Here is a 27,528-nt window from a genome sequence, read left to right as displayed (position 1 = left end):
TCCCATCATCATCTGTGCCTCCACTACACTGGACTCATTTAAGACTGAACTCAAAACCCACTTATTTAGATCCAGCTAAGCTTGTTACCGTTTCAGCTATTTCATCTCATTTAAAACTATGTCATTTTCTTTGTTAAAATTGTCATTTTATAGTGCATTTAATTTAATACTTTTATGTTTCAGCATTTAGAATCCCTGTACTAATCGCTTTATAAATGCATGTGATTCTGTATTGTTAGAACGCTCAGCCATGAGGCTCTGTCGCTTTTAGACTGTCACTAAGCATTCCATCATAATCAATCTACATGTATCCTTGAGCAATGACAACAAACAAAGGCCTCTGACTATAACATGGGATGCGTAAACTGTGGGTACGAGGACTACTGTTATATCAGTACATGCTGCTACACGCAATAAACCTATTGCATGCTCAAAAAGCGCCTCACTGGGGTCAAAACGCGCCCTCACTTGGGTCAAAATGCACCCTCACTGGGCACAAAGATGGCAAATGATTGAATGATAGTTGTTCTTTGTGCGTAAAAAGCGTGTGTGTGAGCTCAGTGTCTGTGTAGCGTTTCGCACTATGCGTTTACAGTACAACACTGTAGATTTGAATTGCTTGTGTCACATTATTGCCATGCAGGTAAGGGTTAGATTGGTTTTACATGTAAACTCAAAGCAAACCATAACTTTTTCTTTTTTAATTAATAAATGTCCATGGATCTCTTTTAAATTGCACAATGGCCATTTTAAACGCAGTCCTCACAACCCAATTCCTTATCATCTTTTTTTGTAATGTATTGACCAGCAGGAACAAATTCATCACGCTAACTCGGTCACTGTTTAAATTACTCATTATCTGATGAACCATCAGTAAAAAAATTACACAATAGAGATTTGAACAATAAACTGCACACAATTGTGTCATCGTGATTAGCCTTGAGCGTTGAACACGGTCGAATCGATAAGAGTCAGGTTTTTAGTGGGGAACTATTTCAACTTCTCCAGGCATGCAATTAAGGCAGCAAGGTGAAAAAATAATCAATGTAACAATGTTAAAGGTATTGGACACTTTTGGTAATTACTCACAAAAATTGTTAGCATAAAAAATTACTGGCTCCCTCTGAAGTAATGTCATTTTTTAAGAAAGAGGTGATTTCCCAAATTTATGCAAAATGGGTGTTTTTTATTTCATTATTCTCTTGCAACTTCGATGACCAATCGTGTCAAAATGTTCACAAATTTTTTATTTTATGAATACACTGTATGTTGGGATACACCAAGTGATAATACTGGTCTTTGAAAGTTACCAAAGGTGTCAGACAGTGCCTTTAAAGACACTGGACACTATTGGTAATTGTATCTCAACATATGCACAAAATAACAAACCTGTGAAATTTGAGCTCAATTGGTCCTCGAAGTTGCGAGATAACAATGAAAGAAAAAACACCCTTGTCACACGAAGTTGTGTGCTTTCAGATGCTTGATTTCGGGACCTCAAAATCTAATTCTGAGGTCTCAAAATCAAATTCAAACATTTTAGTGGAAAATTACTTCTTTCCCGAAAACTATGTTACTTCAGAGGGAGCTGTTTCTCACAATGTTTTATACTATCAACAGCTCTCCGTTTCTTGTTCTCAAGTAAGTTTTTATGCTAAAATTATTTTGACTAATTATGAATAGTGTCCACTACCTTTAAGGCAGCAAGCTGGAAATATAAATCAATGCAACAATATTAAAGAAGATGGGTTATTAAATCAATGGCAATTACATTCTCATCGGCTAATATTGAATCTCCAATTAACCATTCAGTAGAGTCAGGGACCCACTGCCCTTATTACTTTATTGGTATCAATTTCTCACATTGTCTACATTTGTGTCAACTATCCGTAGATGACGTACTCCACAGGGAGCTGAGATGGTTGAAGGAATTAAATATATGGCCCAGTGACCAGGAGTAACAATGTCAAAAGCGCTTTGATACGCCCTTCAGGCTGTGATAAAGTGCTATATTAAAATCGGTTATTATTATTATTATTATGACGTAGCAAATCCAACCTGCCTATTTCCTCCAATAGTTTTATTCCATCATTTTTACACACTGGGGGTTGCAGAGGCCATCCTTGATTTTGCTCTCCAATGCTTGCAGTGTGATGCAGAAATTGTGTTAACTGCTGAATGTATACGTACAATACAATCAGAAGGGGATTTAACCATTTAGGATTTGAGGCATTGCATGGTGAGGTATCAAAATATTTGGTGTGCGGTAACAACATGTGTGTATCTACTTGCCAGGTAGAGTTTGTTCCTTAGAGAACTGTCTTGCTTTATATTCCACAACCACGGAGTAGATTTTTAGAATTCAGGAAACTTCTCAGTTCTGTAAAGAACTGTCTTGCTTTTTAACTACTTCCTAGGCGGAAAGTAGAAAATCTGCAGGGACTACTACTTCAGATTAAGAAGATCGTTAAAGTAACTTCACTATCGCGGAGTGTGTTCTTAAACGTGATTTTAACAACTACTCAGACGAAACGACCTACATTGCTAGTTTTAATTGTTGTTCCTTTTAAAACGAGACTTGCTGTATAAATTCTGCTGGAGTTAAGGGGAAGTGACAATGGAATCTCAGGCAACCTTCATCATTTATATGTTGAGTGTATTTGTTGGTAACAAAGCACTGGCGTATGACAACTATAAGGTAATGACAAGAGAGTTTCAGTCAGCTGAAAATAAAGTACTCCGAATCGCTCCCTACCAAGTGGCGACTACGCGTTCCTACATCATCTGCGTTAGCTACTGCCACTCCGATTGTAACTGTCAGTCGGTTAATTATGATAAACGGGGGCAGCTGTGCGATTTGAACAACACAACGAGAGCTCAAGATCCTAGCAACTTCATCACACGCTACGGCATGGTTTACTTTGATGCGGATAAGCGTACAGCCCAATTCTCCACGTTCACCTGTGAAGACCTGATGCAAGCAGGCCACAGTGTGAGTGGGATCTACCTGATATGGAATAGCAGTAATCCATTGCAAGTCTACTGTGACATGGACACTGGCAGCGGAGGTTGGACCGTCATCCAGAGGCGCGTCAACGGGAGTGTCGACTTCTACCGCAATTGGACCGACTACCGCAACGGTTTTGGCGATCTGGCTGGAGAGTTCTGGCTCGGCAATGACAACATACACCTCCTCACCGAGTCCGGGGGAACGTGGCGACTCAGAGTCGAGTTGGAGGACTGGGCAAACGGAACGGCATGGGCTGAATATGGCGAGTTCTCGATAACGGCGGAGAACGACTTGTACACGCTTCGCGTCGGTGACTTCGCAACTAATAGCACAGCGGGTGACTCCATGATGGCATTTCATAATGGATTGAATTTCTCCACCAGGGATCGTGATAACGACATGTCAATTGGCAATTGCGCAAAATGGTTTGGGGGTGGGGCCTGGTGGTACAGAGATTGTTTTAAAAGCAATCTCAATGGTAAATATTACAAAACGGCTGCGCAGCCCCATGAAAAAGATGGATATGGCATACAATGGGTTTTTTGGAAGGGGAACAGGTACTCCCTCAAGGGTTGCACCATGAAAATCATCCCCAACTCTTAAATACAACGATTCAAGGTAGGGTCATAGATTTGTGTTTGTTGCATGGGGTAAGAATGGGGAAGGGGAGGGGGATAAGGCATTTACATTTCACTTTGTTTTAGTGTACAATGCAAAAAAGCTTTGGTAAATGCACGGTATTTGCTTTTAAAAACAGGTGAAATAAGTGTTCACCAATACATGTATTTAGCAACTAATAAGAGTTTGTACTAGATTAACCATTATTAGTTAGCCTTGATCAACAGGTGCAAGCAATGTAATGAAGTACACCATGAAATTAGAAATACAAAAACAACTTTCATGACAAATGAAATGAAGTTAATGTGAGATTACTTGACCTGAACAACAATGATGGTGTGCGTATGAGGCTGAAAATATTGTATGTTTGTGCAGTCATATAATACATGTATGAATACGAGTAGTTAATAATACATTTACAGGAAAGCTCCATTAAAAGAAGCTCAAATGAAGCTCAAATAAAACATCCATTTCCTCTGGCAACTCACACCTGTTATCTCCATGTTATTCCTTTTCCAGTCATGCAGTGGACATAACTGGATCATGCACAAACCAGTGGGGCTGCTGATTGCCCCAGGCAGATTAACTGACTCATTTATTAAGTTTAATGACCAAAGTAATTCAATGTAAACACCTAATTTGAGAAAAGGATCATTTATAGTTTCCGAGTTTTGTGGCTCAATTCTGATTTCTTTTAATGGAGCTTTCCCATAATGACATGAATGAGTAGATGATTAATAGATTCATGTACAGTGCTTGTCCTCATTGATGCATAAAAAAAATATATAATAGCAATTGTTGTGTTTTAAATATGTAGTTGAAGACGATGTAAATTGGTATGTAGAAACATGAACCTGTACCTTAATGTGCCACATTAAAATGTCACACAAGGTTAACGAGAAAATATGTAACGGTCATGCACCAAATTGATACCACAAGGTCATACACGCTGACTTAACATGTCAAAGGTCATACAATTACAGTAAACAATCACTCCTAAAAAGGAGACACCTTTAAAGAAAGAATCATGAACTCAAGTATAACCCGAAGGTCGCGACACATGAACTCAAGCAGTCCAAAGGTCGTGCACCCATGAACTCAAGCAAGCACCCATGAATGTTAGGCACCAGACAGGTCATAAATGTGTACCTTGTACACGGTCATGCAACGGTTGTTCACCAACCCAAGGGGTTAAAATGCATGCGATGATGAGCAGGCATGATATGATTGGTGTGAATTATCTTACCTCCAGCTCTAGTTTGCTGAGTTTTTCATCGTCAATGCGATATGACGACAAAAGGTCAGAGCCTGCCGATGACCCAAAGCTGACCTGAAATTGAGGTCGTGTCAAAGATCAAGGGGCATGCATGCTAATCATTTTTTTCTTGCACATGTACACTATTTCGATATCAATACGTTTTTCAATACGAGTCCAATAAATTTAACACAAGACACCCTAAATACAATGTTTGTCTTCTTGATGATCTTATTGTACATGTTCATCTGATTTTGAAAATAGAATCCATCCCCTCCCAACACCGGAGGGCAGGGCCATTTTCCTTTTACAAAAGGCTCTTCCATTAGAAGCTCTTAAAGTCTATGGGGGAAAAAAACATTTGTAGGGGCACCAAGGCAAACACCAGGAAGTCCAGGATTGTACATGTACTTCATTGAGACAATGAAGATGACTGCCTTGATGCCCCTTGCCATTGCCTTTTTAAATGCCCCTTGAGGAAGTGCCCTTCACTGAGGAAAAAACTGCTACCTATGCCCTTCCTCAGGAACAGGCTTGAATAGCCCAAGTCTACATGGTTCTCCCCCTGCAGAAAGCTTGCATATCCATGAAATTGGCCCAATACGCAAATTTGGCTGCTGGTACGCCATAATTTTGTTCGGCCTATACGAAAAGAAAAAAAAACATTTCCACAAAAATTTAAATTTCAACTCACCCCTGAGAAGGAGACCTTGGATGAGCCTCTAGAGCTAGTGGAATCGTTTCTTCGAACGCTAAAGTCCTCTGTCTCCCCGTCCCCATCCGACAGAGCGAGCTGACTGTCCTTGCTCGCCACTGCACAGAGGACGAAAGCGTGTGAATCTGACTGCAACGGAATGGCCTCATCTTCCACATCTTGAAGATCTGGTGGCAAGGAACAAAGATGGATGTTTTTAAAAAGCTCCTGAGGATGTGCTCTCTGACTTTAAAGGCACTGTACACTATTTGTAATTACTCAGAATAATGGGAGACTTTCTGGGACGATAGAGGGCAGCAGACTTACCGGGTAAATCCATTGTTCTCAGAATTATGCGCATGTTCAGAACTACGTCAACAATGGAAATTTACCCGGTATGTCTGCTGCCGCCTAGCGTTGGAAAGTCTCCTATTGTAAGCAAACAAACAAATCTGTCCAAGTTCAATGCTCTTACCTCCAGCTTTGTCCACCTCAAGTAGACAGAAGGCCTTAGGGTCTGCACGAGTCAAACCAAACTTAAGAAGGCCTAGGGGTATGACCTCTTTGGCTGGGGTCGACAGTGAGATCGCTAGAAGTTTCCCTTTGGGTTTCTCATTGTCAAGACGCAGCACAATCTGTAAGTAGCAAGAAGTGAGCAATGCGTTGATGTGTGGAGTGATTTAAACACATTATGTGAATTGACCATTAGCAGCAGATCCAAGTTTGGATACAACAAACTTGTGTCGGTAACTCACTGGTTTGAGCAACAGCAGTTTTCATCAAGACCTCTCTTTATCTGATCAACAGTTAATGGGGCATGAACAGGTAGGTCGTGTGGAGGACCACCTGTAAGTTTACTGACAAAAATATCAACAAAACTTGACAGTACAATTGTTGCACGCTGTTATGGGATCCATGGCGTTTTGTACACCCGAGGGGGAAACTAAGGACTTTTCGTTTTCAACGACGGATGGTTCTGCGACGGTAAAGATGACATTTGGCGTCATCTGCGCATGCGTCGGCTTTGAGGACGGTCGTCCCTCAATTTCTACGACAGTACTTGGGATGAATCTTCGTTGTGCTGAAAACGACAACGATTAGCTGAACAACCGTTACAGAACCATCCGTCGCCGAAAACGAAAAGTCCCTAATGGCACCCGAGGCGAAGACGTGCAACAATTGTTTTGTTATACCTTGGTCATATGATTATTCCTCTTCTCAAACAAGGAATCTGTGAAAATGCGGTTAAATCCAATGTGTGAGTTAGGAAAAGTGGTGAAGAACCATGCACAACTTCAAACAAAATAAAACTTATAAAAAGGAACACACCTTTATGGAACCTCCTTGAGCAGGTTTTTGTCTCAGCTCATAATGACGAGGGTTCCGCTCAGGCCAGGTTTGCTGGACGATCACTGGGCATTCGATCTCATCCATTTCTCTATCAAATCCTAAGAAATTAAATTAAAAAACAAAACAGAACATTCAGCCAGAATTCATACTCACAAGGTGATTGTGAATTTTGAGGCAATTCATATTTGGTTTGCGGTAACACCTTGTGTACATGTATATCGATCTTTTTTGTTGTGTTAATTATGTTCTTTTGAGAACTTGTCTAGCTATTTATTCCTCTGCTGCAGAGTAGATTTTAGGAATTGATGAGACTCCTCAGTCTTAAACCGAACTGTCCTGCTTATTAACTACTACCCAGGATGAAATTATAATAATAATAATATACAGTGCTTGTATAGCGCTATTCCAAAGAACATGAAGGGAGGAAATTTTTCGAATAGCCTGATCTCCATGTAACTTCAGTGAATGAAGTTAATAACCTTCCACCCAGGTAGTAGTTAAAAAGCAGGACAGTTCTTCTTTTCAGAACTGAGAAGTCTCCCGAACATCCGATAATCTACTCCGCGGTAGTAGAATAAAGAAAGACAGTTCTCTAAGAACAAACTCTACCTGGCAAGGTACAGATACACACGTGGTGTTACCGCAAACCAAATATATATTGATACCTCACCATGAAATACCTCAAATCCTATATACATGTAGCCCAAGTTTTGAAATCTACTCCGCGGCAGTAGAATAAACAGCAAAACAAGTTCTCAAAGAACAAAATCTTCACAGCAGCTACACATGGTGTTAGCACAAACCGAGAAAACATAATAAATAAAGACTCAGATTCAGATTAACTGACCTTTGTCCTTGTGCTCAGATCCAGGTGAGTCAAGAATGCAATACAGCCTCCAGTCCTCAATGGTCCCTAACTTATCCAGGCTCAGTTTAATCAAATCCCTGACTGTTTCTGTCTCTGTCAGTCGCAGTGAGACTGTGGTATTACCTGCATAACAACAAAAACAATAGGTGACTGTCCATAAAAGAAAACTCACGCCACTGTGGTACTACCTAAACAACAACAAAAACAATAGGTGATCATCCATATTTAAGAAAACTCACGACGATGTGTAGTGGTCTGCTAAAGTTTAGGACGCTCAATGCTTTAAAGAGAAAAACAAAATAAAATCCATTTACAAATTTCCAAAAAGTTTCTGTTACGTTTTGGCATGCAAGAATTTTTCCAGTGCATTGTTTTTTAAGAATGAAAATAATGCACAAAACGAGTCCTATTGTAGCACTTCATTTTGTTCACAGACATACCAACTCATTACCAGAAATTACCAGAAATTGAAGGAACCTGTTTGGTGTGACCAAGCCGTAAAGACACTGGACGCCGTACGACACCTTTGGAAATTGTCATAGACCAGTCTTCTCACTTGGTGTATCTCAACATATGCACAAAATAGCAAACCTGTGAAAATTTGAACTCAATTGGTCGTCGAAGTTCCGAGATAATAAAGGAAGAAAACAAAACCTCGTCACACCAAGTTGTATGATTTCAGATGCTTGATTTCGGGACCAAATTCTGAGGTCTCAAATATTTTAGAGAGAAATAACTTCTTTCTCAAAAACAACGTTACTTCAGAACAGAATACAATGTTTTATACAATCAACAGCTCTCCATTGATCGCTAACAAGTAAGTTTTTATGCTAACTATTGTTTTGACCAATCACCAATAGTGTCCAGTGCCTGTAAGCAACAATAATTACAAGACGGTTCTTTACCTGACCGCATGATGTCAGTCCACACATGGACCAGGTTGAAATCACGAGATTCTCGCCTCTTGGGTGATATCACGCCCTTCAACTTGGACAAACTACAAGAAAACAACACAGAACGGAAAAATGATTCTCAAACTGTCTCACAAATAAAAATTGTAATTTTGTAAACAGTAGATGCACTATGCCAGCCAGCAAACTGTAAGTTTTTTAACGATAGATGCACTCTGCCAGCCAGCAAACTGTAATTTTTTTAATGATCGATGCACTATGCCAGCCTGCAAACTGTAAGTTTTTTTAACGATAGATGCACTACGCCAGCCTGCAAACTGTAAGTTTTTGAATGATTGATGCACTACGCCAGCCAGCAAACTGTAAGTTTTTTAATGATAGATGCACTGTGCCAGCCAGCAAACTGTAAGTTTTTTAATGATAGATGCACTATGCCAGCCTGCAAACTGTAAGTTTTTTAATGATAGATGCACTATGCTAGCCAGCACTATGCCAGCTTGCACTTTCAAACCAACATGACCAATTTCAAAACAAAAATCAATTTTGTTTTAATTTTCTTATTAACATTGACTATTCTGAATGGCCCCAAATGCAAAAAAAAACTATACTATTAAATATCTGGATTGCAATCATATATATGACCCCTTGCACGCACATCACCTGTGGCAACTGTGCCAGGTTCACCATATTGGTGGGCGGCAACAGGTTTACATGTAGACGCCGCATTGCCTAAAATGCGCACTTCACTGAATAACGCACAGTGACTATGCCCACCAGTATGGCGGAACTAAGATGACGTCAGGTGAATTGGGTCAATATGACCCCAGTCCCTTACCCTCCCTTCTTCTTCTTCTCATCCTTCCGTCCCTGGTCGCTGGCCGTGCTCGGTGTCCGGCTGGTACTACTGAAGGAGTCTGGTAACGCTAGGGTCTCCGGTGGGAGAAGTTGAACCTCTTCACTGTCTGACGACTGTAGAACCTTCATGGCAGCCAGGTACTTCTTGTGCTCATAGCCACTGGTTCTATTCACAGCACCTAAATGGTTCATCGGGAACGAGGTTAGTTTAATAATACTAATAAATAATAATAACTAGTTCTTTATACAGAGCTTTCAACAATAACCATCTCAATGCCCTTTACATTAATACCCTGGTCGTTGGGCTAACAACATTCCTTTAATCTTTCTCAGCTCCCTGGAAGTACACAACCTGGGCAACAAAGGCTTCTTCATAAACATATTCATCCTCTACCGTCGTAGATACACATTTATTGAGAATTTTGAGCTTTTGATCCAAAAATCAACAAAATCTGTGATGCCGGCATAATTTTTTTTTCTTCAGATTTCAGGTCACAACAATTTCAGAGGTTTTAAGGTTTCAAATGATACATAACATAATACTAAAGACATTTTAGCTGTGTGGAATGGGTAAATCAGCCAAAGTTTGAGATTTATCGAGAATTTTGTAAGTTTGAGTTTTTGGTCCAAACTCAAGAAAATCTGTGATGCCGGCATCACAAAATTTTCAGATTTCTGGGCAAAAAATCTTTAGCTGATTTTATGGTTTAAAATTATACAGAATGTACTATGAAAGACATTTTATCGATGTGGAATGGGTATGCATTTGATGGGATACACCAATTGAGAATACTGGTCTTTGACAATTACCAAACGTGTCCAGTACCTTTGAAGGCAGAGGAAACTATTGGTAGTTACTCAAAATAATTATTCGCATAAAACCCTACTTGGTGATGAGTAATGGGAAGCTGTTGATAGTGTAAACAATTGTGAAAAACGGCTCCATCTGAAGTAACGTAGTTTTCGAAATAGAAGTAATTTTCCACGAATTTGATTTCGAGACCTCAGATTTAGAATTTGAGGTCATGAAATCAAGCATCTGAAAGCACACAACTTCGTGTGACAAGGGTGTTTTTTATTTCATTCATATCTCGCAGCTTCGACGACCAATTGAGCTCAAATTTTCACAGGTTTCTTATTTTATGCATATGTTGAGATACACCAAGTGAGACGACTGGTTTTGACAAGTACCAATAGTGTCCACTAACTTTAAGAGAGAAAGAAACTTACTGATGAGATCCATCTCGGGGACATTGGCGGTGGGATTGTTGAGCTCATACAGTTTAGCCAAGAGAAGCTCCCGATCATTTTCTTATTTTATGCATATGTTGAGATACACCAAGTGAGACGACTGGTTTTGACAATTACCAATAGTGTCCACTAACGTTAAGAGAGAAAGAAACTTACTGATGAGATCCATCTCGGGGACATTGGCGGTGGGATTGTTGAGCTCATACAGTTTAGCCAAGAGAAGCTCCCGATCATTTTCATCATTGATCTCCATCACATCTGCAAGAATTAAGAACATTACTCTTCATAAAGGACAAATATAGGATTCGAACTGCCTCTAGCTACGCCGGGCAACCTCTGTGGTCTAGTGGTAAGACATATACCCATGTCTGTATCCTCTGTTTTTAAAAGGGCAAGGACACCAAGCATTTTCTCCTTGGTGAAAGGCAACCTTTGAAGAAAATGTAAATTTCTACTGGAGCATTTCAAGGACACCAAGGCAATGACCAGGGGACATGAAGGCAATCACATTTCTTGCCTCTGTGAAGTATCAAGCCTGCTACTCTAGAATGGCAAAGGTCTTGGGTTCGAATCCCAATCAATAACATTATTTATTTATTATTATTTATTTTTTATCGCCAAACAAGGCCGGATGGCCATTTCAAGGAGGGGGCTACACTTAACGGATTTGGTCTATCGACCCAAATCAACTGCTACCAGAAACACATTGCCACCTACCTCCTTCACAGTCCACGAGATGACGAGGATGTAGCCATGGGTATCATTCACTAGGAGCCTGGCTGGTAGAGCAGGGCCCAATTTCATAGAGCTGCTAAGCAAAAAAAATTGCTTAGCAAGAAATTTCTTCCTTGATAAAAGCAGGACTATCAACCAAATTTTTCACGTGATTTTCAGGATAAGCAAACCACAGCTGAATACCAGTAACAAGCAATATACAACAAATGGAAATTTGGTTGGTAATCCTGTTTTTATCAAGGAAGAAATTTCTCGCTAAGCAAATTTGTGTTCTAAGCAGCTCTATGAAATTGGGCCCAGTAGGCACTACCCTCCCTATGCTCAAGGGCACGAGCATCATGGATGGAAACAAAGGACATATGGCTTGAAATCTAACCCCAGAGTTGTCATGTGGACTTGAAATATAGAAAATCCTACACCTCAAAGACGGTCTTGTTTTTGTAAAAATCAAACAGTCTCTCACCTAAAAGTTGCATATCAATGTTAAGTAACTGCTTCCCAGTCACTTCATGCTCTGAAACAAAAAAAGAGTATACACATCAAAACGAAACTCTCTCACAAAACCATGCATCACAACAACAAAAATATCTCCAAGAATCTCTGATTTAAGCATGAGTGGCCATCTTATCACAGCAGTTTTAAAGCATTTAAAGACCCCCAAATCATCGCCAGAATTCCTGACAAGATCATCTTGAATTGTTTTGAATTTGATGCATTTTACACAGGTTGCTGTAGGCTCTAAAATGTCTTCTTACCCTTATACTATTAAGCACAGTATATATCTGCTCTAGCAATAATAATTTGAGGGGCTAATCGTCCTTACACGCAGCTACGGCTGAATTGCGAAGGACGCGGCTACAACGTGTTCGAGAAACAGGCATGCAAGGGCGCATTCAGCTGCCAGCCACATCAACCCATTATGACCACGGAGCACAGCCAGAATCAAAAATGTTTTGTTTTTTTCGTGAGGGAGGAAAACCGGATAGTCTGGAAAACCCTCGTGGCAAAGCAGAGAGCCAACGCACAACTCAACTCACATATGGCTCTGACCGGGAATCAAACCTGGGTCACCTTGGTGAGAGGCAAGCACTTTACGCACAAGCCAACCGTGCCACCCTAAATACAAAGGTCTCAGGTTCAAATCCCATCGGAGCGATTTGCCTGAGTATACAGTACTTAATTTGCATCGGTGTAAGGGGAAAAAAACAAAATTTACACTTTTTATCCCGGATGCAAAAAGAACATCTACACGTACACAGATTGGTTGTATGGTGCGCATATTGAAAACTAAAACCATGTGTGTATCTACTTGCTAAGTAGATTATGTTCTTTTTTAAAACTTGTCTTACTGTTTATTCTACTACCAAAGAGTATATTTGCTGAATTTGGGAGATTTCTACGTTCTGAAAAGAAATGTCCTGCTATTCAACTACGACCTGGTGGAAAGGTAAAAAATCGGGCAGGACTATTACTTTTGCTTTAGTGAATCGAGGGGACTTCAGTAACGCGGAGTAACCTCTTAATTCGTCTCTTCTAGACCTAACAGTTCAAGGCCCACAAAATAATATAAATCTTTTACCTATAAAATGGCTCTTCAGATGAGTGAGTTGAACATCTTCCAACCATGCAGCTACATCGCCCTCAGTCCAAAGTGTCACTACGCTTTGAGAGCGGCTTCTTGATGAGCCCAGTTTCCGATTGGAATCTCTTCCAGGGCTTCTGATGCCATCAACGTGGCTCTTGGAAGATGGTGTTGCACTCGCAGGAGACTCTTGATCATTCTCAAATAAACTGGAAGGCTTCTTGTTCGTTTTATTATGAGGGGTGTCCATGTAGAACTTAGAGGCTGCTGGAGACTTGTCGACAGGGCTTCTTGGACTGTGTACCTTCTGACCATTCCTCCTCGACTTGTCGACAGGACTTCTAGGACTGTTTGCCTCCTCGATGCTGCTCCATGACCTGTCGACAGGGCTTCTTGGACTGTGTACCTTCTGACTATTCCTCCTCGACTTGTCGACAGGACTTCTAGGACTGTCTGCCTCCTCGATGCTGCTCCATGACTTGTCGACAGGACTTCTTGGGCTGCGTACCTTCTGACCACTCCTGCTTGACTTGTCCACAGGACTTCTTGGGTAGGAATTGCTGTCCACAGGGAAGGTTTTTGCATTGCTGTTGTCTGGAAGATCTCCCAGTGGGCTGCCTAGATCATCGGAATCAAAAGCAAACTCAGACTCGGAATCATTGTCAGTTTCTGCAAAAAAAAAACAGAAGAAAAATGTCATAAAAAAAGTTGTTTTGCAAAACAAAATTTTCAGAAACACTGTAAAAACATTTACACATTTTGCTTAGCAAACTATTAAAATACAACACAAGAATACAATCAAATTAGATTGCCAGCCCAAAAGAAAATGGTAGTTCCGGACACTGAATACTTGCTTAGCAGATAATTTAAACACACTTAATTTTCTCAGACCTGTGTTTGCTTTGATTTTGAAAGGGCAAGGGCACAAAGGTCACCCTATGAGGAAATTATGAATTAACTACATGTAGAGCAAAGCATTTTAAGGGGACCAATGCAATGACTAGGGGTAATGGAGGCAATCGCTTTTGTTGCCTCCGTAAGTATCAGGCCTGCTTGAAGCTTTAAAGATGCTATGTCAGATTTTTTGCCGATTTGACCCACAAATTTTCATTTAATATTCAACATGTATTTTGGTGGGGGTCGAGAAAGTTACAAACTTTCATTTGAGCCATTGCTTGAAAAAGTCCGCCAATTATTAGTAGCAGTGAAATCAAGTGCTCAAAATTAGTTTTTGTCAGGATCCCGACAATATATCATGTGACCAATTCTTATGTGTTTTATAAGAAGCGTTTAAAATTTTTGTCATGGTTCCCGACCATTAAAATTAAAACTTTTTTTTGTTAGAGCGGGTGATACTCTTTGAAATACCATTCACTCAAAAAAATATATTTTTTTAATGTTTGGGGCAAAAAATCTGACATAGCATCTTTAATCGATTTGCAAATTAAGTGGAGACAGATATTGATAAGTACCTGGGGAATGCTTTTTGAGAACCAGTCTCGGTGGAGGGCTCTTGCTTCTTGGTGATTCTTTAAGATCAAGTTTGACCGCCGAAGCCTTAGAGGTGTTGTTAATGCCATCAGGTGCATCATCTCCACCAGCAAGGCGACTGGTGAGGCTCAAGACTGACAGCTGCTGGTCCAGGGTGGGTCTGATCAGGCTGTTACTCTGTGCCTATGGATAACAATAAATTATGAAACCTCAAAAACTGGACATTATACATTAATACTAAAAAAAGTAACAAGCAATGGAGAGCTGTTGATAGTATAAAACAACAAACCTGCAAAAATTTGAGCTCAATTAGTTGTCGAAGTTGCGAGATAAAAATGAAAGAAATACCCTTGTCACACAAAGTTGTGTGCTTTCAGACGCTTGATTTCGAGACCTCAAATTCTAAATCTGAGGTCTCGAAATCAAATTCGTGGAAAATTACTGCTTTCACGAAAACTAGGCTACTTCAGAGGGAGCCGTTTCTCACACTGTTTTATACTTCAACAGCTACCCATTACTCGTAACCAAGTAAGGTTTAAGCTTACAATTATTTTGAGTAATTACCAATAGTGTCCACTGCCTTTAAAATGGGCCCTTAAGCATCCCCAATCCACCAAAATCCAGCAACATACTTGTATGTCTGATTTTGTTGGACTGAAGGCTGCACTAGTATAGGCCTGCTGATTATGTTTTACAGGTGATCAGAATGTCAAACAGTTTGGACACTGTGGTAATGGACTTTGTTGGAGAGAGGAAGGCTCCTAGTAGAACACATAATGGAGCTAGGGGTTAATCATCACAAGAACAGAAGTCACATGAAGCGAATGTGTCACTACTTCAATGTTGCTTACTTTGTTTTGAGCTGTTCTCACGGCGTCCAGAAACTGCCTCCTTAGCATTTCATCGTCCACTTCAAGATCAACTAATAATACAAAACAAAACATGGTCAACCTTTACTTGAACATTAAACCAGCAGTTGATTTCACAAAAAGTGTATGCACTGTGTAAGTCTACCCATGTTGGCAGTATGCAACTTAAACGACTTACCCCTGAATGCAATAATTAACGCACAAGTGAACTTGAACCGTTTCGTTTTAGAAATTTGCAAACCATTTTGAGTCAGCCCTGTATGCTTCCTTTTTGAAAGGATAAGGGCACCAAGGCATTTTCTCCTTGGTTAAGGGCATCCTATGGGAAAATTGTACATTTCTACGGCATTTCTACTTTCTGCATTTTAAAGGCACCAAAACAATGACCGGGGGCATGGAGGCAATCGCCTTTGTTGCCTCCGTGAAGTATATAAGGCCCAGTATGCTTAATTTGAATGCAGTTTTGCATTCCAGTTAAATGGCAGACAAAAAACTCACCTAAGTCTTCTTCTGTTACATTCATTAAGTATTCTCCATCAATTTCACAACCTGAGTACGAAAAACAAAACAAGTCATTTACATGACAATCACTGGTACAAATAAAAACTTTCTAGTGCATTATAACACACCTCTTGCTTATTCTGTATTCTGGTTGGCTGAAACACGGTCACGTGGGATGAACTAATATAGTCTAGTGATCGCGCACGCATGTTTTGTGGGAACTATTTCCCAAGTAGGCACTAGTCTTTCAAAATAGTACCCAGTATTGTTACAGCGACCTCTCTTGACTTGAACTGTGAACAGCAACTACAAAACTTCCTTTCTTTTCCAGATTTTAGTTCTTATTTTACATTTTTTAGGCATTGGACACCATTGCAGGTAATAACTCAATACAATAATTAGCATAAAACCTTACTTGGTAACAAGTAATGGGGAGACGTACGTATTAGACATTGTGAGAAACGGCTCCCTCTGAAGTGACGTAGTTTCGGAGAAAGAAGTAATTTTCCACGAATTTGATTTCAAGACCTCAGATTTAGAAATTAAGGTCTCGAATTCACACAACTTCATGTGACAAGGGTGTTTTTTTCTCTCATTATTATCTCGCAACTTTGACTACAATTTGAGCTCAATCTTTCACAGGTTTGTTATTTTATGCACATAATGTTGAGACACCAAGTGAGAAGACTGGTCTGTGACAATTACCAATAGTGTCCAGTGTCTTTAAGACCAAGCTGTGTTATATAATGCATTTTGACTGGCATAACTCAGTAACTAATGTACGTCTATTCCCCCTCGGGCCTGTGAGTGACCAGAAGAGAGGCCTCTTTCCGTCGGCCTTCGGCCTCAGAAATAGGTCGCTCTTCTGGTCACTCAAAGTCCCTGTGGGGAATAGACGTACACTAGTTACCTCATTGCCAGTCAATATGTGTAAAATAATGACTGGCTTTTGGCAGCTTACCGTCAAACAACTCCACAAAATAATCAAATCCCTGGTCAGTCAGCCACGTCAGCACTTCCACCTCGTCCCAAAATTCTAACTCCCTCTCCTCGTAGCCCCGCCCACCAAAACTCTGATTCTCCTGATTCGACCCCTTGATACTGCCAGTGGTAATGCTACTTGAAGGACTCATCGGAAAGCCAGGACTTCGGACATTTCCATTTGGCTGAGGTTGGGGCGGACCAAAGGAAAGGGGTGGGGTTATTTTGGTGTAATTCAAGTCGATGGATTGTTGGGACGAGATCGACGCAGCACTCGATGCGTCGTTGTACGGAGTCGTCGGTGCTTTACTCTTCCTGCCGAAGAACCCACGACGCTTTGACGAGGTGCTGCTGACAGGGCTCTCATTGGATTTGAAAGAGTCCTTCTGTTTCTTCTTGTTGGCTTTTTTTGTTTTCTGTGGGGTGACTGGAGGGTTGCCGACAGGAGGCGTGCCGACAGGAGCCTCCCCAGCTTGAGGTTGGGCTTGTGTCTTCTTCTTCTTTCGGCCGAACATGGTTAATGAAGGTCAACCCAAATCACAGAGAGAGTGTCTGATGAACGTGTCCTTGTAAAGAAGCTCGCTGAACTGTTTGCATATTTCTGAAGTTTGGATTCATCCTACAGGTAAACACAAAAATAGTTTTAATAGTGGCTTCTTGAAGTTCTTGTACAGCGCTCATATCCACCACCTAAGTGCGCTTTAACATACAGTTTATTAAGTTTTGGTTTTTACCCATACACCAATAATATATGCTAGTCAGACCTGGAATTATACGGAGGCCATGCTCCATAGTCCATGGCCTCCACTGCCATTTTATTAATGATAAAATTAATTAAAGTTGATTTTTAATTTTTGCTTAAAAAAAATTATTTGCTAAGCAAAAAGTGATTGGGCACCAGTCACAGCAATGGTAACTGTAAATAATGGTTTGGCTGGTATTACCAGTGGTAACTTAATTTTTGTTTTAAGCAAGAGTTGCCTGTGCCTTAATTTAATAAATAAATAAAATAGCAAGCGGAATTTTTGTGCACGTACGACGGACGGTGTACGGTGCTTTCGATCGGTGACAAAATAAGTGAACTTGTCCTTCATTTCAGAAGCCAGTGCTTGTTAAATGAACTATTAATAAACGCCATCAAATAATACCCAGTTAATACTTTCAGCTGTCAAATAATAATAGTTAAAAGACACAGTTTTCTTACATTTTCTTGCAAGTCAAAGAAGTCGAAGGCTTCACATTGTTTTCTTTGAAGAATTTAGATTTGAAACTGCCTGGTACCCATTCAACTTGTTTTTGAGTAACGCTATAAGAAGTACAGGTATCGGATAAAAGCTAGCATTAAAAATTGTATATGTAAGAGTCGTCAGAAAAATAAATGTTAGCGGGGATTTAACCGTTAGTGGTTGACAGACGGCTGTTTTAGTTTAATTGTACAGCTTAGAAAATGATAGCAATTGTTTTATAATTACCCTATTAATTCACCTTTATTTAACGAAATAGCGCAAGTTACACTATTATTACAATTTCAGTTACATGTTGGTGAAAAATGTACTAATTTTGATATACAAAAAATTATTTTGTAATAAAATGTTTATTCTTCATTTTAAGTACCTGAAAGAGGCTGCTATTGACTCGATGCTGTTTTTTAAAAACGGCGGTTGTGCACGCTCGACATCTGGGTTTTAAAAACGTAAACAAAACCCAAAATTGAAGACGGGTCGTTCCACGTCGATTTTGACGTAATTGAATGTAAAATTATTACATTTTAGGTCTGTTGTGGGGAGTCTGCTTGTAAGCAGTGAATGTTAATCATCTCTGCACATCTTTTTGGAGCATCCAGTGGATCTTTGTGACCGTAAACTGACAATATGGGGAAAAGTAAGTGACAGTTTGTTTGCCTGCCGATTTGTCCAGATTACGGACAATACACAGAAATCCTAACCACGCCACCCCAATGTTCTGCCTCAATCGTATTTGAGAATAATGTGCCAGAACGACACATTTTGTGATACATTAAATTATTTTGTATTACTATTACCCCCTAAGCCTAACTCTACAAAAAAAAATCTTAGTTTAGTTTAGATTTTAGAACCAGTTAAAAAAAAAAGATCTCTTTACTAACTAAGTAAGTAAGTTAGTTACTCTTGTCGCTTGACAACAATGACATGCTTGACATGTCCTTGATTGAGGATCAATATTCTAAGTTCTATTCTAAGTTCTATTAAATTTGTTCATTATCATTTATCCTCTGTTTTTTGCACCAAATATGGAAATAAACGTTAAAGCCATTGGACCAGAAAAAAAATAAAAGTTCACAGATTTACAAATAACTTACAGGGTTTACAGAAGGCAATGGTGAAAGACTTCTCTTGAAATATTATTCCATGAAATGCTTTACTTTTTGAGAAAACAGCAAAACAATATAAATTCTCGATATCGAGATTTACAGATTTATTTTAAACACATGTCATGACACGCGCGGAAACAAGGGTGGGTTTTTCCGTTGTTTTCTCCCGACTCCGATGACCGATTGAGCCTAAATTTTCACAGGTTTGTTATTTGATATAGAGGTTGTGGTACACAAAGTGTGGGCCTTGGACAACACTGTTTACCGAAAGGGTCCAATGGCTTTAAATTGAAATTTAATTTTTAAATTGAATTATTTTGACAGGACTGAGTGTAGGCAGCCTAGCTCCTAAATCCTAGAAGTAGGGCCTATATTAAAGGTTTCGTTCCGCTAGAGTCTCCGGTAACGTTATGTTATGGTAGAGGATAGCAGAACGAAACCTCATACAGATCATAGTCATACTCATAGTTCAAGCAGTTCAGGAGTAGAGTCTAGGCCTAAAAAAGCCCTTAGTAACTGTAAACAATGTCTTGAATTTAAGTTTTAATTAAAAATTAAATTAAAGATTTAAAGATTTAATGACAGATTTGATTAGTTTAATTAAAACTATAAATTAAAAAATATACAAAATACTTTTAACAAGTTTTACTTTTGAAAAATTTGGTTTTGTTATTTGTTTTTTGTTTTTGTTTCACAGGAGGTCGTAAACCAAAGAAAGTTGCAGTGGTCCCTGAATCTAATTCTACTGTTTCATCCATCATGACAGTTCCCGGAAATTCACCATCGGTCAAATCACCAAAGTTCAAAAGAGAAGACTCGTTCTATGCACAGAATGATGAGAAAGACGTGGTAAAAATAAAATCAGAAACAAATTTCCCGTATCAAATAATTTGGAGCAGAAATCAGCCAGGCCAAGAAGAAATGCAGATTCTGCTGTGTCGGGGCTGAACATTAACACGCACTGATTTTAGCTTTAATAAATATTAAATTTGCATCAAGATAAACATCTTCATCCCCTAAAATAAACAATAGATTTAAACTGCCTCATAGCTTCCGGACAATCTTGGTGGTCTACTTGGTAAGACACTGCTCTAGAGTGGCAAAGTATGCCTGGATGATATTTTGTTTACAGAACTCGGGGGAAAGTACTGCGTACTATAAAATGCTGACGCAGACACATCGGTGTAAGGGAAACACCAACTGAACTTGGCCTTGGGTCAGTATCACGACCGGACAAGTCCAGTGGTCTGGCACGTGTGGTGTATTTTCAGACATTCAGTTAGTCCTGCATTAGCCCCAACCTCTGCAAGTTGCCAAGTATCGGAAATTTTCAATTTTGGGATGTGGGTGTACTGCCCTAGGGTAACTCTGAGGAAGTCGGCCTAAAGTAAACAACAAATTTAAATGAACGAAGACCTGTCGGTTTATACAATTAATTTTATACCCTAATTACTGACAGCATCAGTAACTTTTTTCCTTTTTTGTGTCAGATGCAATCGCCTGCCGACAAGTCTGGTAAGATAACCAGCTATTTTCCCAAAAGCCCCGAGGGAAGACTTCACCAAAAGGATCTACTACCAGCGAGAGGGGATCCAAATAATGAAGACACTGTGCAGGGTACCATGGGAGAAGAGTCAGATGGTAATTATATATTTGTTGTCTATTGACCCATAAGCCTACAACACTAATGTATTGGTAAGTTTGTGTGTATACACCTAAACCAAACAGTACATTCCTATCACGTTCGCCATACCTCAAAAAGGCTTATTGTCTATATTATTCCTTCAGACGCCAAATGAGAACAACCTGAATAGAGGGTGCCATAGAAAAAGATGGAGACACAAGCTGCACAAATACTGGGGGGTTGTTAATAAGCACAAAATCATTACAGAAAAGCGAGCAATTAAAGAAAGAGGTCAGAATCAAACATCCTTTTTCTCTGGTAACTCACACCTGTTATCTCCATGTACATGTAATTCCTTTTCCAAACAGAGGACTTATTGGGATCGTGAACAAACCAGTAGGGCTGCTGACTGTCCCAGGCAGATTAACTGCTCATCAATAAAAGCTTAATGACCCAACTAATTCAATATTAAAGACACCTACTCACTGAAAAGGATGTTTGTTCATAGTTTTGTTGCCAAACTTGTATGTTCTTAATTGAGCTTTCATGTAATGAAGGGACACTGCAATGCGGTAACTGTTTCTTGCATGTTTCTCTGTTGCTGAACAGTGGCATCACTACCGCTCTTGGGCTTAATCACACCCGACACCACACCAACGAAGGAGTGTATCCAGCCGCCTGCTAGGTCTACCCAACGACGCCCTCGTCCCTCATCCCCCCACAACCAACCCACGCCCAGCAACCCAAACCCAGAGGAGAGGGATCTCCGGCCAAAAGCAGCCCAGAAGCTTGACTATACTAGTGACCAAGTAGGCAAAGAGGAGGATGATAAAGCTGTCGGGTCTGAAGCCACGAACACCACTAGCAGAAGCGCAGACACCAAGGAAGGAGGAAAGACCAGCAGAAAGGGCAAGAGACGATCAAAAGCAGCCAGGTAAGTAATTTTTTAGATTTTTGGCGTTTAAAAACGAAGAAGAAGCAGCGCTTGCGGAAGCAGGGAATTCTGTGCTTGGGTATCCACGCTAGCATGTTTTACCCCCTCAAGTTTTGCATGGCATGACTGGCGGGCATTTGGGTTGGTGGTATCGTGCCTTGCCTTCCACCTGTGGTGGGGCACTGTGTGGATTGGGTTTTCAGTCCCAGGCCACCTGATTGCACAAGTTTTCCATAGAACAGTTCTCTGGGGTTTTCAGACTGAAATTTACTTCCTCTTTTGGGTTCTTAGCTAGTTACACCCATTAAGTTCGCTTTTCTGTGAGTTATTGGACATACAACCAGAATTATTAAATGAAATGAAATGACTGAATGGCCTTCCATTGTGGACCCCTCTTGACTCCATACTGTGGCCATTATTAAAAAATCCTTTTCGTTTTTTTCTTCTCTTGTTTCTACACAGGCAAGCCAAGCAAGTCCAATCCCCGTCCGTAACGCTAAAGGACTACTTCCCCGTAAGAAGAAGCAATCGCAAATGCAAAACTGCTATTGAGGTACATTATACTTAGCCATAGTCAATCTTTAAGAAATTTATCTTCACCAAGATAACCTCTTTTATCTATCCATATATAAAACAACAAACATCTCAACCAACAGACTTTTGACTTAAAGGTGTATAATATGCCTTGCTTCATTCAAAGCATGATTGGTTTGCCTCAGCACCATGTGTACTACATGTACCTTCAGTGCATTTTTTAGGCTAGACAGTTGTCACTTTAAAGCCATTGGACACTTTCGGTAAACAGTATTGTCCAGGCCCACACTTAGTGTAGTACAACTTATACATAAAATAACAAACCTGTAAAAATTTAGGCTTAATCAGTCATCGGAGTCGGGAGAAAATAACGGGAAAACCCACCCTTGTTTCCGCACTTTTCGCCATGTCATGACATGTGTTTAAAATACATCCGTAAAACTCGATGTCGAGAATCTATATTGTTTTAATGTTTTCTCAAAAAGTAAAGCATTTCATGGAATAATACTTCAAGACAAGTCTTTTACCATTACCTTCTGTAAACCCTGTAAGTTATTTGTAAATCTGTGAACTTTTAATTCTTTTTCTGTTCCGAAAGTGTCCAATGGCTTTAAAAAGAAGACTTACCAGGGTAGTTGAAGTTGTTTTGACATCACATGGCTGTTTTTGCAGGATGTGACATCAAAATTCATATGACATTCGCAGGAAGTATGAACCAGGCTTAAGAAAGTGGTTGAAGCCCTCTACTCTACACAGGGGACTTATCAGATCATTTTAGATACCCAATTTTTTATTTTATTTTTTATTTTATTATTTATTTTTTTCAGGCGGAAGAGAAGAAGATGTTACATCATGCTATCTTGTCAGGATTGGAGGAAGGAGTTGAGGTAAGGGACCTTGTCAAAACTTGTCCTGGACAGCCATCGGAAGGCGCCCGTCCAGGACCAGGTTTCTCGTCCCATGTTGAATTCCCTAGTACAGTAGTGATTCCTTTATTGGATGGGCTATATGACGAGCTCACAGTGTCTGGCCTTCACCAGATATCATTTGTGTACAAAACCCAAGAGTGTCTAAGATTGCTATGTACTGGAAACAACGGGGGGTCTATGGCCCGTCCGACAAAAAATTGACATCGGATGAGCCTCGTCCGGTGGTCTGTCCAGGATGAGTTTTGACAAGACCCCTAACAGAGCTGCCAACTCTTCCGGATTTTGCGGAAGACTCCCGTATTTGACGGCAATCTTCCGTCATCCCGCAAGCAATCAAAATCTCCCGGATCCCCAACCTGTTAATGAAAAAATAATAAAATTGACAAATTTCCTAGTCCTCCGCCGTGGCCCGTGTGTGTATAACGTTTGCGCGTGTGCATAGGATGCGCAGAAAAAGTTGTTCTAACCGTAGTTTCGTCTTCTGCCATCCATACATGTGCATGCTATGTTTGGCACTGATCAACCTCGCCACCATGGGTAGCGCGCTATGTCGATACCTCTCGTGACTAACCCCTGCAATAGATGATTGCACTTACAGTGGCGTAATACTCGTGTGGGATCGTTGCGACGCACTGCCCACGATCGAGCAAATGACGCTGCTACATCGTACACCACTGGGAACGTGGTTGGGAATGTAAAGCAAAATGGCGCCGCCCAGCAGAGCAACTGATAAGTCGCTGAAGAAAATTAAATACGCTCAAAAATACAAAGAAGACTACCACAAAGAATGGCCTTGTATAAAGAAATCATCAAAGGATGAAAACCATGCCTTTTGCACTACGTGCAATTCAGAGGTATCTGTGAAATACGGCGGACGAAATGACATATTGAGACACATAGATTCCGACAAACATTGCAGTAGTGCAACAGCACGATCCAACACGCTAGGCATTGCAGATTTTTTTTTTTTAATCGGGCTCTGATGACAGCAGTATAATAAAGGCGGAAACTTTATTCACAGGGTTTATAATTGAACATAACTTAAACGTTGCATCTTCTGACCATGCTGGTCCTCTTTTTAGACGAATGTTTCCCGACAGTGCTTCAAAACTAGAAACATGTGCAAAACATTTAAAACATAAACAGCAATATTCTTTAGTAATATTTCAAATGTATATGTCTGTACATGAATATTGGTTTTTATGTCCGCAAAAATCGTCGTGACGCGTGCTGAGATTGAGTCTTTCTGACTTAAAAATAAAATCTTCCTGATTTTCAAAAACCAATGTTAGCAGCTCTGCCCTAATAACAGTGTGTGTGTGTCATGGCTTGTGGTGTAATTTTCTTTCCTTTTATAGGCACTGTATTCAGCAGTGAAATCTTCATGTGATTTTCATTGTTTCTGTCTTTACAATGTTGCTTATAAGTCAGCATATACAATGTGATAACAATCAATCTATGACCATACCTTTAAATGGTTTGGGTACTTTTTGTAAAGCACAAACGTCCACAGATTTTTCATTAAACTTTTTTTATACGGTTTTAAGATAATGATGGTAGAAAGTTTCCCTTGAAGTATTACTTGCTGGGGTGCTGTAGTTTTTGAGAAATGAATAAATCAATTTCCAATATATAATTTTACAGGGTTTACGCGGCTCTCTTGAAAACATTGCTCTGTGATGTTCACTTTTTTTTCTTTTTTTTTTCTCAAAAACTTGACAACCAATGAAGCTGAAACTTCTACAGGTAAACTATATTTTGTACATTGTCATTCACAGGGAGTAGGGATTTACATGTATGTCATGGCCAAAAAACTTGATATAAAAAAGGTATCTCTTTAAGCATGATTTAGCACAATGCTGCATTCGGAATACAAATGCTTTTCAAAAACTAAACGCGTCTTTTTTCAAAAGGTGAATGACATCGTTGGAAAGGGTCGAGGGGTCATCGCTACGAAAGTCTTCATGAAGGGTGACTTTGTGGTGGAGTATCACGGTGATCACATCGATACGAAGACGGCCAGGAAAAGAGAGAGTGAATATGCAGCAGATCCAAGCATTGGATGCTATATGTATTACTACCAGTACAACAACAAGGCTTACTGGTAAGAAAACAAGATGGAGAAAGGCCTTGATTTAACCCGCTGCACCCACACCCATGGTGTCCTGTGCTTCTGAAAGGTTCCAATAGACCCCTTGCATGTGGCGTCACATGCTCAAAAAACACCCACATTGTGGTAAAAGAGCACCCTCACTTGGGTCAATGGAGGCAAATGATTGGGCAATGGCTGTTCTTTGTGCGTGAAAACGTGACGCGTCAGTGTAGCGTTTCGCGTTATGCAAGGGGGTCTATACAACCTTTCATTTTCCTTATAGAACTACCCCTTACCTGTGCAAAATTGCTGGGCCCCTTCAAGAACAGAGGTTCAAGGTTTTACAGAGTAAGTTACCACCATTCAAGAACAGGAAGGGGTATGCAGGGGTGTCCAAGTCCAGATTTCATGGAGCTGCTAATAACCCAGTCCAATTAGCTTGCTATGGGCTGCGAGTAGTTTGCAACTGTTTTCTAGGTATTTTTCGGCCGGGGCACTATGGAACTCATTGCTGCTGCTGCTGCTGCTGCTGCTGCTGCTGCTGCTGCTACTGGGTCATTTTTGGAATTCGGGCAGACATCAAGTTACCTTTAACTCTGACTTAAAACCTGATGTGGCGTTTCGCCTTACAAACTATGCCTGGCCAATTTCCGGTGGGGCATTGCACACATCAGGGGGCCAACAGAATATTACAAGTTTACACAGAGTTTATCACACATGTAGGCAGGACATCACAGTAGTGCCTGCTAGACAACGGCCAAAAATTCAACCCAATTTCCGTCATGGACACGTGCGGGAAACTTTTAATTGTGACTGTGACCACCCTATCATGGGATCTTTTACCAACCTTTATACACTAAGAATTCCTCTATGGGTACCTTTTGTGTTAACTTTTCTGTTTTGTTCCCAGTCTCCATAATGTAGTGCATATGAAATCATTGAAAAGTTCACGTACAAGCCATGCTGTTTTTCATGGCAGATGTTTTATTAATTTTTTAATTTTGTTTTTTATTAGTGTTGACGCCACGCACGAATCAGGACGAATCGGACGTCTCCTGAACCACAGCAAGTCTGGTAACTGCACCACTAAACTTATCAGCATTAACAGCACGCCATACCTGATTCTAGTGGCAGCCAAAACCATCTCAGTCGGTGAGGAGCTCGTCTACGATTATGGGGATCGGGACAAAGAGTCACTACAATCTCATCCATGGCTAGCGCTATAAAACTTAAATAGTACTGAGCTTCGTTTCATAAAGATGTTGAGTAGAAAATACTGTTCTGTTTCGAAAGATTAATGAAATGAGCAGCAGTGCCCAATTTTGTGGGTACTGCTTACCGCTGAACTCTGCCCAGGGTTCAATTTCATAGAGCTGCTCAAGCAGAAAACACTGCTTAAAATTGTTCTGCTAAGCAAAATATGACAGAACACCAGTCACAAATAGAATAGTATTTTGGCTGGTAAATATTCTGGAAAGCATAATTTTGTTTTGCTTAGCTATTTGTTTGTGCCTAAGCAGCCCAGGGCCCAGTTTCATAGAGCACATAGTAGCTAAGCACAAACAAATTATGCTAGACAGAATAAGGTTACCTGCCAAAATACCATCTCACATGTACTATCTGTGGCAGGTATCTTCCTTAATTGTGGTAAGCAGAAATTGTTTAAGCAGTAATAGAAGCTCTACAAATTGGGCCATTTTGGCCAAACACCAAAATATTGTGCTTTACAGTAAGCAGACCTCTGTGGTAAGCAGCTTTATAAAAATTAGTTTGGGCCAAGCTAATTGTTGTAACCACAATGCGCTGTATTCAAGCTAGCTGAACACTTGTTCTGCTCAGTTTTGGGGGGAATAGTCATTTTGAAAATTCCGCGATGTTTGCGCAGATAAAATGGTTTGCCGTCTGCTTTCAATGTAATTACGTTCAACACATTTGTTACTGAGCATAATTTATACAAACACTTATTACAAACTTTTGCAATGACTGCAGCATGGTGGCAGAAATTTTAATTAAATTTAGATTAAAGGCAGTAGACACTACTGGTAATTACTCAAAATAATTATAAGCATGAAACCTTACTTGGTAATGAGTAAT

The 27,528-nt window shown here is 40.1% G+C and overlaps 2 protein-coding genes across 4 annotated transcripts in view; one reads left to right on the top strand and one right to left on the bottom strand.

The window, feature by feature from the left end:
* The window catches only part of LOC117290424, a 39,240-nt gene extending 20,988 nt beyond the window's left edge, over nt 1–18,252 (bottom strand). The window contains exons 1-15 of one of the 3 annotated variants that reach the window (XM_033771824.1): nt 18,176–18,252; nt 16,952–17,590; nt 15,988–16,038; nt 15,472–15,542; nt 14,602–14,803; nt 13,127–13,798; nt 12,011–12,061; nt 10,969–11,070; nt 9,542–9,740; nt 8,701–8,792; nt 7,775–7,918; nt 6,907–7,025; nt 6,053–6,212; nt 5,578–5,765; nt 4,875–4,958 (exon numbers count right to left, since the gene is read on the bottom strand). In XM_033771824.1, the coding sequence (XP_033627715.1) occupies nt 4,875–4,958; nt 5,578–5,765; nt 6,053–6,212; nt 6,907–7,025; nt 7,775–7,918; nt 8,701–8,792; nt 9,542–9,740; nt 10,969–11,070; nt 12,011–12,061; nt 13,127–13,798; nt 14,602–14,803; nt 15,472–15,542; nt 15,988–16,038; nt 16,952–17,486 (2,670 nt within the window). In that variant the 5' untranslated portion in view covers nt 17,487–17,590; nt 18,176–18,252. The remainder of the gene's footprint in view (nt 1–4,874; nt 4,959–5,577; nt 5,766–6,052; nt 6,213–6,906; nt 7,026–7,774; nt 7,919–8,700; nt 8,793–9,541; nt 9,741–10,968; nt 11,071–12,010; nt 12,062–13,126; nt 13,799–14,601; nt 14,804–15,471; nt 15,543–15,987; nt 16,039–16,951; nt 17,591–18,175) is intronic. The other 2 variants (XM_033771825.1, XM_033771826.1) reach the window with 2 other exon arrangements.
* A 390-nt stretch (nt 18,253–18,642) lies between these two features.
* On the top strand, nt 18,643–26,863 carry LOC117290995 (N-lysine methyltransferase KMT5A-like). Its single transcript, XM_033772593.1, has 8 exons — nt 18,643–18,852; nt 20,019–20,170; nt 20,812–20,962; nt 21,555–21,879; nt 22,342–22,432; nt 23,241–23,300; nt 25,256–25,446; nt 26,450–26,863. Exons 1-8 carry the CDS (start codon nt 18,843–18,845, stop codon nt 26,658–26,660), a joined length of 1,191 nt encoding a protein of 396 aa, XP_033628484.1. The 5' UTR covers nt 18,643–18,842; the 3' UTR covers nt 26,661–26,863.
* Nucleotides 26,864–27,528: the final 665 nt, after the last annotated feature.

The sequence above is a fragment of the Asterias rubens genome, chromosome 5 (genome assembly GCF_902459465.1).
Source record: "Asterias rubens chromosome 5, eAstRub1.3, whole genome shotgun sequence".
In the NCBI taxonomy this organism is placed as follows: Eukaryota; Metazoa; Echinodermata; class Asteroidea; order Forcipulatida; family Asteriidae; genus Asterias; species Asterias rubens.
This window is presented reverse-complemented; position numbering and strand designations above follow the sequence as displayed.